Below are 14,395 nucleotides of genomic sequence, written 5' to 3' on the forward strand. Positions count from 1 at the left end.
GGCCGCGGAGAACATTTAGGTGTCCGCCTTGGTGTGGACTAATTTCGGGGTTTAAACACGTGCCCCCGACGTAACACCTAGATGCCATTCCTAAAATGGGAAACCCAGAAGGATGCAGGAATGTTTTGCTAACCCTCGTAACTAAACTTCCCCAAACGAGCTTCCAGGTCCGCCCCGTCCAGGACAGGAAAGGTGTGCCCCTTTAAGGAGGCGGAGAATTTAACTGCGACGGATGAGTGCTTTGTCCAATGGTCGGCTGCTCGAGGAGTCTCTGGCCCAATGAGCACGCGGTGGGGGCGGGGCGGAGAGCACACCCGGAAGCGGGTGCTGACCCGCAGATTCGCCCGGGGGCCATGGCAGCTGCGGCGCCTGTAGCGGAGGGGGTCCCAGGTCGGGGACCTCCTGGGGAGGTTATTCATCTGAACGTGGGAGGCAAGAGGTGAGTGTAGGCGACTCCCGACGCCCCATCCTCAGGGGCGGGAAGCGGGGTGGGAGTACCGCCTCTCCCGGGGGAATTGTCCTCCAGGATTGCTCCGCCCCCTGAGGGAGGCGCGGGAGCCTCGACTGGCGCCTGCGGAGGGTAGGGAATTCGCCGGGTCGTGGGGTAGGATGCCGCGTTCCTCATCCTCCTTACATCATCTCGCGTCTGCTCACCTTCCCCTCACAGATTCAGTACCTCTCGCCAAACTCTCACCTGGATCCCAGACTCCTTCTTCTCCAGGTGACTGGGAGAGCGCGTTTGCGGCGGGGGGCTGGGGGGCGGGAGGAGAAGGTATGGGAAGACCCATTCCCCCCGCCCCGCAAACACCCCCCGGCCCGTGACACCTGCTCTGGGTCCCCTCCCTGCAGTCTTCTGAGCGGACGCATCTCGACATTGAAAGATGAGACCGGAGCTGTGAGTAGAGCAAGAGCTGAAATGGGGCGGCGGGTTCCGAGGAGGGACAGAATTCCTACTCAACCCCGCTGTTTGTCCCGTTCATCCTTTGCACCCCTTCCTCGCAGATCTTCATCGACAGGGACCCCACCGTCTTCGCCCCTATCCTCAACTTCCTGCGTACCAAAGAGTTGGACCCCAGGTTGGCATGGAGAATAAAGGGGGGTCCCCCACAGGCTGCCCCCCTGAGAAGTCTCTTCTTCCCTTCAGAATGGTCATTTACACTCCTTGATCATAGTCAAATTATGTGTCCTTAGAATTCCCCCCAACACACACACACATTCTCACTGGCCATATCATCCCTCCCTAGAATCTTGATCCCCTCAAAATTTGCTACCTCTTGGGGTGCTCTGTGCGGTTTTGAAACTTCCTCCTCAGAATTCTCTGCCCACTCGCACTACCCAGACCCTGACCCTAGTCAATTCTACTAACCAGGGGTGTCCACGGTTCCAGTCTCCTCCACGAAGCCCAGTTCTATGGGCTCACTCCTCTGGGTAAGTGGGGGCCCCATTAGCATTCTCATTGCATAGAAAACCAGTTCTTTAGCGATGCTCCCTCATTCCCCTCCTGAAAGAAGGTTGGGTTAGAGCTGACAGCACTAGATTTGGTCCTGGGTCCCTGGGGAGTGGTGGTATTCCGTGGAGAAAGGGAGTGGGGGAGGGGAAAGAGATCGGCCTCATTACCCGAGAAGTCCCAGCCTTCTAATCCTTCGCCTCAGTTCGTCGCCTGCAGCTGCGGGAGGAGTTGGATCGATCTTCTTGCGGAAACGTCCTCTTCAATGGTTACCTGCCTCCACCAGGTGGGCACTACCACTAAAGGATACAGAGAAGGCTGGGTGGAATAAAGACTGCATTTACCATAAGGCTGCATCCTTGGGTGCCGTGCTGTGGGCCTTGATACACTAAGGGATTGTAGTTCTATATCAGCTACTTGGACTGATGCTTTGAAAGGAAATAGGAAACAGCATTTCCAGTGAGACAATGGGACAGCTAAGTCCTTTGAGGCTCCAGTGCATGCCCTAGAGTCGGATGGGAGTTGCAGTCCAGGTTTGATTTCCTTTTCGGAACGCTTAGGAAGAACTGGGGTCCTTTGTATGGAGGGGAGAAATAGTAAAGAGGAGTTATTGACTATAGTCTCCCTGAGACCTTGATGCAGCCAGCCCACTGGCCATGGAAACTATGCCCCAGTGGTTACTGGGAACCGCAGTCTACTAAGCTTTGTTGATTGGTAGAAGTAACAGTGGGGAAATTCAATGTATTACTTTGTTTCCCCAACCTCAGTCAATACCTACTATCTTCATGAATTTTCCCAAATATGATGATCTGTGCTCTTGTTTTTATAACTTAGTTTTACTCTGTTTTTTTAAAAGTCATTTTAAATAAAAGCTTTATATCACTACCTTTATACTATAAATAAGTAAACAGGAAAACAAGATGCAAACGTAACAGTGTTGCCTAGATGGTGTTGCCTGCCAAAGGACAGGCTTCCATTTCTTAAAAGGGAAGATTAGCAAATATTGGAGAGGTATCAGTATTATGGCAGCACCAAACTGATTCTTCCTTTATGATGGGCTGAAAGGAACTGAAAATGGAGTAACTTGCTGTGTGATTCAATTTCACCTAATGCTGTGTCTCTGCACCACTTACATTCTTTTCCCTAGGAGATTATATTGCATACCTGGGCAAATCGTATCTGGCATATTTTAAGTGTTTGCTACGTGGCCATTATTACAATGACTGTCACTCTGCCCCTTCTCCCTGCTATAGTGTTCCCGGTGAAGCGGCGGAACCGGCACAGCCTGGTGGGTCCCCAGCAGACAGGGGGACGCCCAGCCCCCGTTCGACGGAGTAATACGATGCCCCCCAACCTGGGCAATGCAGGGCTTCTGGGTCGAATGTTGGACGAGAAAGCCCCTCCCTCCCCATCAGGTATGTTTCTGTCTCCTGGAAGGTTGGGACAGCTTTCATCTGGCGCCATCTATTACAAGAGCCAGTGGGGCTCTTGTGACCCTGCCCTGACCCCTGGTATCTCCACTAAGGGCTGCCGGAGGAACCAGGGATGGTACGCCTGGTGTGTGGACACCACAACTGGATCGCTGTGGCCTATACCCAGTTTCTTGTCTGCTACAGGTGCTTGGGGAGGGCTGTGGCAGGAGGCTTTGGGCGTGTGGATGGGAAGTATTTGAGAGTTGATGATTTCCCCCAATCCTCCAGTCTGAAGGAAGCCTCTGGCTGGCAGCTGGTGTTTTCCAGTCCCCGCCTGGATTGGCCCATCGAGCGACTGGCACTCACAGCCCGGGTGCTCGGTGGGGCTTTGGGTGAGCATGACAAGATGGTGGCAGCAGCCACAGGCAGTGAGATCCTTCTATGGGCTCTACGAGCCGAAGGCGGTGGCTCTGAGATAGGTATGGTACCAGGTTTTTTGCAGAACTTTCTGCCCTTTAGAATTCTACTCCAACCTGTGTTCTGTTAAAATTCTCTACCCCATTAACTTTTCTATGACCTATTAAAATACAGCCCCTATACAGTTCTCACACCCTTAAGAATTCTTGGCATTATTAAGATACTCCAACCACTTAGAATTCCGTATCCTATTAGAATTCCTTGGCATAGTAGAAATATCCACCCACATATATAATATATCCACCCACAAATATAATTCTCTCCTCCATCAGAATTCACTGCCCAGTTAAATTTCTTTGCTTTGTTGGAATTCTCCATTCCAGTGGAATCTGCATTTGTTAGACTCTATGGGTCCACTAGAAATCTCTGACTTGTTAACTAATCTGTTCCCTCACAAATCTCAGTCCTCATGAGAATCCCCCGTAATTCCTGCTGGAACCGTCTATCCTATAAGGATTCCATGGCCAACTGAATCTTCTGGCCTTCGGAACTCTTCCTACCAGCCCTCTTCTATCCCATGAAGTGGGGTCCTGGCTGAGCGCCCCTTGCCCTCTGCAGGAGTCTTCCATCTGGGGGTGCCTGTGGAGGCCTTATTCTTCGTTGGGAACCAGCTCATCGCCACAAGCCACACGGGACGTATCGGGGTGTGGAATGCTGTTACTAAGCACTGGCAGGTCAGAATGCTGGTCAGCCTGGCTGTCCCTTTCCCAGGTGTCCAGACTGTACAGACCCAGGAAGGGGTTCCTTTTTGCCTCCCCCTAATCTGGAGAGAGCCAGCAAGCCCAGCAGTGGGCCAGAGTCTGGATGTGTGTGCTGAAGGCCTAAGGAGCATCAGGGAGGCCTTCCTGGAAGAGGGACTGCCATGCTGACAGGAAGGATGGGTGGCTTTAGAAAGGAGAAGAGAGGATTCTCCAGGCACTGGATTGGGGAGCAGGTAAGGGGAGATGGTGTAGGAGACAGAAACCTAGAGAGAGAGACGTGTAAACTTCTGTCCGTGTCCCTGCACCCACCCCTAGCAGTGTCCAAAATGTAAAAACAATACACCTGCATTGCTATTTTCTCCTGCTAAAGTGTGAGTGTTTGGGAGAGAGAGACACACAAGCAGAGAAAGGAGGGAGAAAAAAACAGAGAGGGGGAGAGAAACAGACAAACGGAAGCAGGACATCAGAAAGAGGTGACAGAGAGAGAAGGGTAAACCCAGAGAAACCAGGACTGATTGACTGGTAGATGAAGGGACGCAGAGAGGTGGACGGAGATGAATAGAGAAATGTCAGAAACACAGAGGCAAGGAGAGGCCAAGAGACAGAAGTGCTGACCAAGAGACATTCAGAGACAGATTGAGATAGGCCTGGAGCAGGCAAGGCTGGAGAGAAGTGGGCCTAGAAACCCTGGTGGGTTTTGGAACGGGGAGGGGAAGGCATGCCAGGAGGGGGTGCTGTGGAGGCAAAGGCAGGGAAGGACTCCACAGCCACAGCCTGCCCTGTCTGCCCCCAGGTCCAAGAGGTGCAGCCCATCACCAGTTATGATGCAGCAGGATCCTTCCTCCTGCTGGGCTGCAACAATGGCTCCATCTATTACGTGGGTGAGCAGCATTCGGCACCGAGGTGCCTGAGAGCCTTCCCGAGGAAGAGGGAGGGCAGGGGAGAAGCTAGGGCACCTTGAACAAGCCTGCTCTATCCTCCCTGCCCACCGCAGATGTGCAGAAGTTCCCCCTGCGCATGAAGGACAATGACCTCCTTGTCAGCGAGCTCTACCGGGACCCAGCAGAAGACGGGGTCACAGCCCTCAGCGTCTACCTCACCCCCAAGACCAGTAAGCTATGATCTGGCGCCCCCTCTGCCATCAGCAGCCAGATTCAGCTATCATTTAGTCATTCAACAAATACTCACTGAACACCATTTATATATAAGCACTGTTCTAGATGCTAGACCACGGCGAGCCCCTCCATTAGGGGCAAAATGCGCCACTAGCCGTTCATCTGTGGGTTTCTGTCCCATTTCTAAGATTATGACATCATGCTTGCATACCCATAAAACAAAGAGGAGGCATGTTTTACAGTGGATGAAGCTGAGTGCTCTCATTTGGGGCAGTTTTTGGTTGTCTTTTTATGCTCTCAAATGCAGAGAAATAGCTTAATTTTTATTTGTTTTTATAGAGCTATCGTTCACCTATCATAATATTCACCATTTTAAAGTGTGCAATTCGGTGATTTTTAGTAGATTCAGGTTGTGCTATCATCACTACTATCTAATTCCAGAACATGATTTTTATCACTCCAAAAAGAAACCTTGAACTTACTAGCAGTCATAACCTATTCTCTCCTGACAGCCCCTAGAAACTTAATCTACTTTCTGTCTCTATGGATTTGCCTCTTCTGGACATTTCATGTAAATTGAATCATTTAATACGTGGCCTTTCGCATCTGTTTTCTTTTCACTTAGCAGAATGGTTAATTATTTTATTTTTAATGGTTAGTGCTTTCTGGATCTTAAGATATCTTTGCCTGTCCCGAGGTTATGAAGATTTCCTTCTGTTTTCTTCTAGAAGCTTTGTAGTTTTAGCTTTCACACAAAGGTCTCTCTTCCACTTCAGATTAATTTGTATGTATCGTGTGAGGTAAGAGTCACGGTACATTTTTTTCTAGCAGGTGTAAATTAACGCACCTAACTTCACAGCAGGTTATCATATAAGAGCCCTTCCTTTCCTTTTATTATGTAAGTATAGTTGGTGTACAATATTATATTGGGTATATTAGCTTTGGGTGTATAATATTATGTCACAAGTCACATTTTTGTGTCTTACAATGTCATCACCCCACTAAGTCTAGTAATCATCTGTCACTGTGCAAACCTATCACATTATCGACTATATTCCTCTTCGCCTCTTTCACCCATCCCCCACCCATAAGTCCTCTTTCTTATTTCATTCATTTATTCCATTATTTCCTCCCCACCGCCGTCCCCACCACCTGCCACTGTTCTGTCATGATTAACATTTATCTTTTCATTTGTTTGTGTCCTTACATATTGGGTGTTGTGAACAGGTTTTGAATTTGTGTAAATGGTACCGGCTACTATCTCAGCTATCCTCTTACTATTAAACCTGTCCTGGGTTTAATGTCCATTCATGTTGCAATGCATAACCCTAATCCATTATTTTAACTGCTGTACAAAATATTGCAACCACATTTTCCCTTCCCTCAGTCCTTCAGATGGCCCGTTAGGTTTCTGACACTTGCAAAATAACTTTTTGCCCTCCGGAAAGTTCTAGGGCAGGGAGTCCCTTAGACACACAGGGTTGTACTTTCTTGTCTTGCTGTCTGTCTGTGTGCATACAGAGGGTGCCAAAAAAATGTATATACATTTTTAAAAAGGAAAACTATTAAGATTGTAATACTCAATATATATGGACGACAAAAGATGAATGCAAGTCACGTTTGACTTCTGCAATTACAAGAGGTGCTCACAGTGGTTACCATCAGCATCCAGACACTTCTGATTACGGGGAACTACTGCTTGAGCAACGTTGCCCAAAGTGTCCACTTGTATACCTTTTTTTTTGGCACCCCAGGTGTCTGTGTTTCTCTGTCTATGATCAGTCCCTTTGTCTCTTCTTTCCACCTTCTCCACATCTACGACCGTGCGATTTTCATCTCACACTCCTTGCTTCATGGCTCTGTTTCTGTTCTTCACCTGTCCATCTGTCTCTCTCTGCCTTGGTTTCTGACTCTCTGTGACCCTGTCCCTCTCTTCCTTCTTGGCCCCTCACCAGGTGACAGTGGGAACTGGATTGAGATCGCTTACGGCACCAGCTCAGGGGGTGTGCGGGTCATCGTGCAGCACCCCGAGACTGTGGGCTCAGGGCCTCAGCTCTTCCAGACCTTCACTGTGCACCGCAGCCCCGTCACCAAGATCATGTTATCGGAGAAGCACCTCATCTCAGGTGGGCCTGCGGGCTGCCCTGGGCGCCCACCTCCCTGCAGGAAGGGGTGATTCAGATCGGAGTACAGAACCAGGTGTATGAGGGTTTCCACTGGGGAGGGATGTGTAGGGAGTAACCTCCACAGGTGAGAGAAGTTTTTCCTAGAACAGGAACCACAGAAGTGAGAGGATATTACAAGGGGGACCCGTCTAAGGGAGAGTGAATTATTCACCAGTTCAGCAAATGTTTATTGAGTACCTACTGTGTGCCAGGCACGGGGGATACAGTGGTGAACAAAACAGGCCAAGTCCCTACCCTCATGGAGCAGACATGGGGTTCCAGTGGGGGCGGCAGGCAATACGTTAATAAAAATATAAATCGGTACCAGGCAATGATGAGGGCCAGGAAAAAAAAAACAAAGTTGTGTGAGTAGCTACAGAGTGTCAGGGTTACAGGAAAGTGGGTGGTTCTGGGAACACCTTTCTGAGGAAGGGCCTTTGAGCAGAAATGAGGGAAAGAACACTGTACATCAGTGAGGACAAGCATTCCAGGCAGAGGGAACAGGCATTGCAAGGGCTCTGCAGTGGGAGGATGTTTCATATAGCTGAGGAAAAGTGGGGAGCCCCCTGTGCCCGAAGTGGATCAGGCAACGGAGAAGGTGGAGGTGATGGGGGCTGGTCAGTGAGACCTTATAAGCCACGGAGAAGACTTTGTCTTTGACCCTGGCTGAGATGGCGCCTGTAGGCATGCTCTGCGAGAGGAGGGCTGTGACCCCAATCAGGTGTTCACAGGCTCCTCTGTCTACGCGTGGGGATGGAGCAGGGAGCAGAGGGGGGAGACTGCTGTGCCCATCTAGGTGGGAGACAAGATGGACAGGAGCAGCTGAGGGCAGTGGACGTGGTAAGGCGCGATCAGGCTCGAAACGATTTTGGAGGCAGAGCCAACAGGATTTTCTACCATTTGGAGTTCTGGGGAAGAGAGAATTCTCTGAAAGGGAAGAATGCAGGGGGACCTGAATCCTGACCCTTTTGAAAGGTGATCCTCCTGAGGCTGGGCTGGGAATGTCGTCAGCCACAGCCCAGCCTGACCTGCTGCCCCCTACCCCTCAGTCTGTGCTGACAACAACCACGTGCGGACATGGTCTGTGACTCGTTTCCGAGGCATGATTTCCACCCAGCCCGGCTCCACCCCACTCGCTTCCTTCAAGATCCTGGCGCTGGAGTCGGCCGACGGGCATGGTGGTTGCAGTGCTGGCAATGACATTGGTGCTTCCTAGCCCCCGTCTCCCCACCCCACAGACCCCCATTGGCCTCCATTGACCCCTGACCTGACCCCTGTAGACGTCCCCTAACTCCATCTGACCCCTGTGGGTCAGATGACCCCTTTACTCCCAGTTCCCCTTTACCTGACCCCTTTATTCCCAGTTCCTCCTGTTGAATTCTGTTCCCCCCACTGATTCCTGCTGGCTGCCACCGGATCCAGGACCACCCCCATCCCTGATATACCTGCACCCTTTGACTATTGCTGACCCCCAGCCCTGCCTGACCTTACCCAACTCCAACAATCTGGAGCTGGGGACCTAGTCCTGGGAGGGGGGTCATCCATAGGGAGGGGGCAGAGCCTTGGGTCTGGAGGTCCCAGGGACCCAGCAGGCCTGACCCCCACCCCTGCCTGGCCCAGGCCCCTTCGGTGAGCGGGACGATCAGCAAGTGTTCATTCAGAAGGTGGTGCCAAGCGCCAGCCAGCTCTTCGTACGTCTTTCATCTACTGGCCAGCGGTGAGGGCTGTTCCATCAAACGGGAAGGTGGTCAGAGGAGAAGGCAAGAGGCCATCTGGGTCACAGAGGCCAGAAGGAGGTCCCAGCCAAGGGGCATTCAAGGAACAAATGCTGGGAGGGAGCACGAGCCTGCTCCAGGTTTGGGGGCTGGAGGTGTCAAAGGTGTGACATATGATCAGGAGTAAAGTTAGAGAAGCTGGTACCTGTGCTGGACCTCAGAGACTGCCCAGTGTAGTCAGGGTGGGAGCCTGGGCAGAGGGCTCAGGGCCAGGATGGGGGGCCTAGGAAAAGGGGCCATGTGCAAAGGCCGAGGATGGCTAAATAGGGTAGCCAGCGAAGTGCACGTGGTCCCTGGGGGCCGGAGCACAGAACTGGAGGTGAGCAGTGGGGCTGCAGAGGGGCAGGGCCTTGTCAATCAAATGGAAGAGCTGAGACTGTCCTGCTTGTATCATCTACCGGGAGCCATGGTCACTGTGAGGGGGATGGACTGGAGGTTGGATAGAAGGCCAAGAGCCCACGGAGGAGGCTGGACAGGTCCCTGACTGGAGAGGGCAGGGCGGAGGGGCTGGTGGGAGAGAAGCAGGAGGCCAAGGGAACAGCCATGGCAATGATAGGAGGTGAGGGAGGAACCCAGGATGAGACTCAGGCCTTCCCTGAGATGGGAACGGGGGGAGCAGCAGAGGTGGGGAAGAGTCCTGAGGCCCATCTGAGACACATGTTGGGTGTGTGGGTGGTTGGCCTCTTGGGACTAGAACCCCAGAGAGTAGATTGGGGGACAGTGAAGAAGCTTGGGGGTATAAAGGCAGGAGTAAAAGCTGTAACAGTAGGGACTGTGGCCCAGGAAGGGTGTAAGGATGAGAAGAGGGACCAGGCCAGGCCCTGGTATGGCCAGGGTGACCCCTCCTTCCTCCTTTTCAGGGTGTGTTCAGTGCGCTCAGTGGATGGCTCGCCCACCACTGCCTTCACAGTACTGGAGTGTGAGGGTTCCCGACGGCTTGGCTCTCGGCCCAGGCGCTACCTGCTCACTGGCCAGGCCAACGGCAGCCTGGCCATGTGGGACCTCACCACTGCCATGGACGGTCTTGGCCAGGCCCCTGGTACTTCCCAGCCCACCTCAATCCTGTCCCAAGCCCCACAGACTCTCCCTGAACTCTCTCACAACCTCCTTCATCATTATCTTCCTCCCCAAGCCCTTGCCCTCTGACCCCTTTTTCTGTTCCCCAACCGCTCCTTGCCCTTGCTTTTCAACCCGTCTCAGCTTCTGACCCGTCTCTTGAACCTTGCATCTTTCTTTCCTATTCCACCTTCAATCCTTGCACATTACCTTTGTCCCCTGCCCTGTGACCCTTGTTTTGCCCCTGACCCTACTTCCTTGCCCCCCCCAGCAGGTGGCCTGACAGAGGAAGAGCTAATGGAACAGCTGGAGCAGTGCGAACTAGCCCCACTGGCTTCCTCGCGGGGCTCTCTCCCTAGCCCCTCACCCCGCACCTCTCTCACCAGGTAGGCATGATTCCACTTCCCCTTCTGTGCAGCGGGGAGAGGGTGGAACATGGTGGCCTTGGGGAGGGGTGGTGGCCCAGCTGCCCCATGATGGCCTGAATGACGTTCATCACCCCTTCAGTCTCCACTCAGCCTCCAGCAACACTTCCTTGTCTGCCCGCCGTGGGAGCCCCAGCCCCCCACAGGCTGAGGCCCGGCGCCGTGGGGGAGGCAGCTTCGTGGAACGCTGCCAGGAACTGGTGAGGAGTGGGCCGGAGCCCCGACGACCACCAACACCAGCCCCCCGGCCCTCTGTGGGTCTCGGGACTCCACTGGCACCCCCCAAGATGAAACTCAATGAAACTTCCTTCTGAATGCAGCTGCCATGGTGCCTTTATTACCCAGGTCCTGGGGACTTGGGTGCCTCCCCGCTTCCTTTCAGAGTCCTGGGTTCAGGGCCAGGGTCTCCTTGGAGTGGTCACTGTTACTAGATTCCTACTACCCCGCTGTTCTGGAGCCAAAGTCACCCTCTCCTAATAAAGTTCTCACTGCCAACACTTTCCTTACATTCTTAGAGGATTTCGTGACCCCCAGGAAGAGGGTGGGAGAGGTGTTGGGCCAACCAGGTCCCTGGCTGAGATTCAGAAACACCAACATCTCTTGGTTTAAACAAAGAAAGAGAATGTATAAGTTTACATTCAGCTTCAGGCATGGCTGGATCCAGGGGTTCAAACTCTCATCCAGATTGTCTTTCCATTTTTGGTTTTACTTTCCTCTGGGATGCATCATTCTCAGTCAGGTTTTCCCCTCTCTGTGCCAGGGTAACTCCAGGTAGCTTCTTAGCAACGTTTTTTCTCTCTAGCAGCGGAGAAATCACAAGACTGATTCTCATTGGCTTGAATTGAGTCAGATGGCCATCCCTGAACCAATCACTATCGCTAATGAATGGAGGCCTTCCATTGTTCTGGGGTTCTGTGCCCTCACAACTCAGAAGGTGAGGTCAGCCCCATGTTGACAGAGTGGAGGAGTTCCTAAAAGGTGAACAAGGGTTCTCTTACCACCAGCTCCGATGAACCGCTACAGGTCGGTGGAGACATAGCAGTTGGCTACGTAATTGCCACACCCTTAACATTTGTACCCCAAACTCGCCACTGCAAACACCTTGCCCACATTCCTGGCTGCCCCGTCTTTCACTCTTTTCCTGCCCACACCAGAGGCTTTGTGGGACAGGTTCAGTTCATTCCAGCTTGACGTCCTTGGAGATTTTCCCCAAAATAATACCTGTTCCTAAGGCACCTTCTCAGGAAAGTTTTCAGCATCTTCTCCTTGGGCCAATGAAGAGGAAAGACTGTGGGCCAGACTAGGAATGAAGGATTTTACAATATGTTAATTCTAGAATCCCAGAGTTTCTGGAATGCCAGAGCTTCTGTAACATGGAGAGGAGGGCTAGAGTGTTAGGGAGTAGAGAACACAGGGATATTCTAGAGTTCTAGTGGATGAACAACGTTAGGGTTCTCCCCTGCACATCAGAGAATCCAGACTGTAGAAGTTTCTTGACAAAAGACCTGGAAAGTCAATGGTTCTAGAATGGGAGTGTTCTAGAATGCCTATGAATAGACACCAGTAGGAATATTTTCCATGCCAGGGATTCTGGAATGCTAAGAATTATAGGACACAGAAAAGAATCTGGATTACTAGGAAATCTAAAGCATAGGGGAATTCTGGAATGCCAACCCTTCTAGGCCATTAGAGAGTTTGTTTGCATTCCAAGAAATCCATAATGGCAGGGGGTTCTGGATTGTCAGAGAATCAAATGGGAATGGGAGCTCTAAACTGTGAGTAATTCTAAAGCATGAGTATTCTGGAATGCCTGTGAATTTTAAACTCTGGAAATGTTTTTATGTGCCAGTACATTCAGAACACTGGGAGATGTTTGGATATTAGGAAGCCTAGAACATAGGAGGGGGTGGGGATGTCAGGGAATCTATGGGGGAATAGGGGAGAGTTTTGTAATGCTTGCAGATCTGAAATACTGAGTTTTTTCCATGCCAGCGAATCCAGAACATGTGTGTTTCTGGAATGCCAGTGATTCTAGAACAGAGAATTTCAGAAAATCTAGAGCACTGAAGAGATTTGGGTGTGTGTTTGTTCATTAATAGGAGGCATAAAACAGTGTGTGTGAGCACACACTGGGAGGAAGCTTCTGGAATGTTATGACTCTAGAACTCGGGGGGTTCTGAAGGGTTGAGATCAGATCAGTATCCAAGGAGTGACATAGAAACGACCCTGGGGAAAAGTGGCAGTGATAGGGATTGAGAGCTGGGGACTCCAAATGCTGGGGCGGGGGGAACCGACGCCATCCCCGGAAGTTGCAGTGGTGAGCCAGAGGCCGTTGCCTAGCAACGAGCATTGAAGATGCCCTGGATCCCAGGCAGAAAGGAGAAATTTCCGCAGCTCCCCCAGCAAATGCTCCAGCCACAGGGTAGGAGGTGGGGACGGGGGCAATGGGGGCAGGGACAAGCTGTCCTGCAGGGCTATGTTAACAGAAATGGGGCTACACAAGGACAGGGACACAGAGCACATTCATGAATGTGACAACCCACCAATGCCCGTGAGTGGGGGCAGGGGGGCTTAGTGCCGTCGTTACTGTTTCAAGGGGCTGTGTGTCCCTCGACAGTGAGTGGGCTCCGAGTTCTGGGTGTCACTGTGTGATGGAGGCGTGGATTGCTGTAGATAGCAGTAACGGTGTTGAGTGTGGTTATGTGAGTCAGCCCGTGAGCCTCACTGTAACGGGGGAGGGTAAAGGGGTCCCTTGCTCCCTTTTACACCTTCCATTGGAAGTACTAGCAGGAGTGGGGAAGACAAAGCTGAATCTGTTGCTTTTAGTCTAGGGTCAGCCCTGTGGTTAAGGCGGGTGCCCTAGTACCCTCTGTGGGCGGAGCCTGCTAATCCACTGGAGGCGGGGCTAACGCTACAGCACGGTAAATCTTAGGAATTAAACGCTGTGATATGGAACCTGGAAACCCCGGAGGCGGGGCAAACGTAAAGGGAGTGGGGCTTGGAGTCCTAAGTGTGGGGCCCCTCCCCAATTCTCTGCGGGAAGGAATGTGGCCTGACAGAGAAGTGGGCAACTGGGGGGCGGGATCTGAAGCTCCGGGGGCGGTGCCTTTGAGGAAGAGAGGTAGGGTATGTAATTCTGAGAAAAGAAGGGGGGGCCTTGAATTTATAATAAAGGGAAGGGTTGGGCTTGAGACCCTCTGAGGCTGTGAGCAGGGCTCGGAGCCTGGAACCCCTTAAAGGTGATGTAAGGGGCCTGAGGCCCTCTGTGGCTTGAAGCTCCTAACCGTAAAGGTCCCTAGGAAGGGAGGGGACTGGAATTCTCTAGGGAGAGAGTCTACAATTCTGGGAGTAGGAGGGGTGCTCTTGGGAACCTTTAAAGATTTTGGCGGAGTGGGGCATCTGGTACCCTTTAGAGACGGCCAGTGGATAGGGGTTCAAGGAGGAGAGCAGAGTAGGTAGGCCTCTGGGAGCAGAGTCTGTGGGTCCAGGTGGAATCTGGGTCCTCTGAGGGGCAGAGGCTACAGCCTTCTGAGAAACAAGCTACTGCTTATTGAGCATGGAACCCCTGAAACACAGGACTTGGAGAAAGGGCCAATCCTTTGGAAATGTCCAGAATGGGTCTGGAACCCTTAGGGAGGCCGGACTCAGAAGGAGCGCTTGTCCCCAGAATCCTGAGTCTCTCACGTGAGAAGTGGGCACCTGTGGGGGCTTCCAACATTTACACCAGTCAGGGAGCAAATTCTGATCGAATTCTCCCACAACTGTGAGTTGAGGGATGAGGCCTGCCTGTGGGAATCTAGTTTAGGGGACCCTGCCCACAGT

At 52.1% G+C, this 14,395-nt stretch overlaps 1 protein-coding gene across 1 annotated transcript; it reads left to right on the plus strand.

Moving 5' to 3' along the window:
• The first annotated feature begins 78 nt into the window (after window positions 1-78).
• On the plus strand, window positions 79-11,070 carry SHKBP1 (SH3KBP1 binding protein 1). Its single transcript, XM_081031402.1, has 18 exons — window positions 79-439; window positions 668-721; window positions 850-895; window positions 1,003-1,076; window positions 1,370-1,428; window positions 1,653-1,733; window positions 2,701-2,862; window positions 2,973-3,063; window positions 3,148-3,338; window positions 3,895-4,010; window positions 4,831-4,918; window positions 5,032-5,148; window positions 7,108-7,278; window positions 8,367-8,522; window positions 8,938-9,034; window positions 9,953-10,131; window positions 10,420-10,534; window positions 10,656-11,070. The coding sequence occupies exons 1-18, from the start codon at window positions 249-251 to the stop codon at window positions 10,885-10,887; spliced, it is 2,220 nt and encodes a 739-aa protein (XP_080887528.1). The 5' UTR covers window positions 79-248; the 3' UTR covers window positions 10,888-11,070.
• The last annotated feature ends 3,325 nt before the right edge of the window (window positions 11,071-14,395 follow it).

This window comes from Rhinolophus hipposideros, assembly GCF_964194185.1.
Source record: "Rhinolophus hipposideros genome assembly, chromosome: 21".
Classification (NCBI taxonomy): Eukaryota; Metazoa; Chordata; class Mammalia; order Chiroptera; family Rhinolophidae; genus Rhinolophus; species Rhinolophus hipposideros.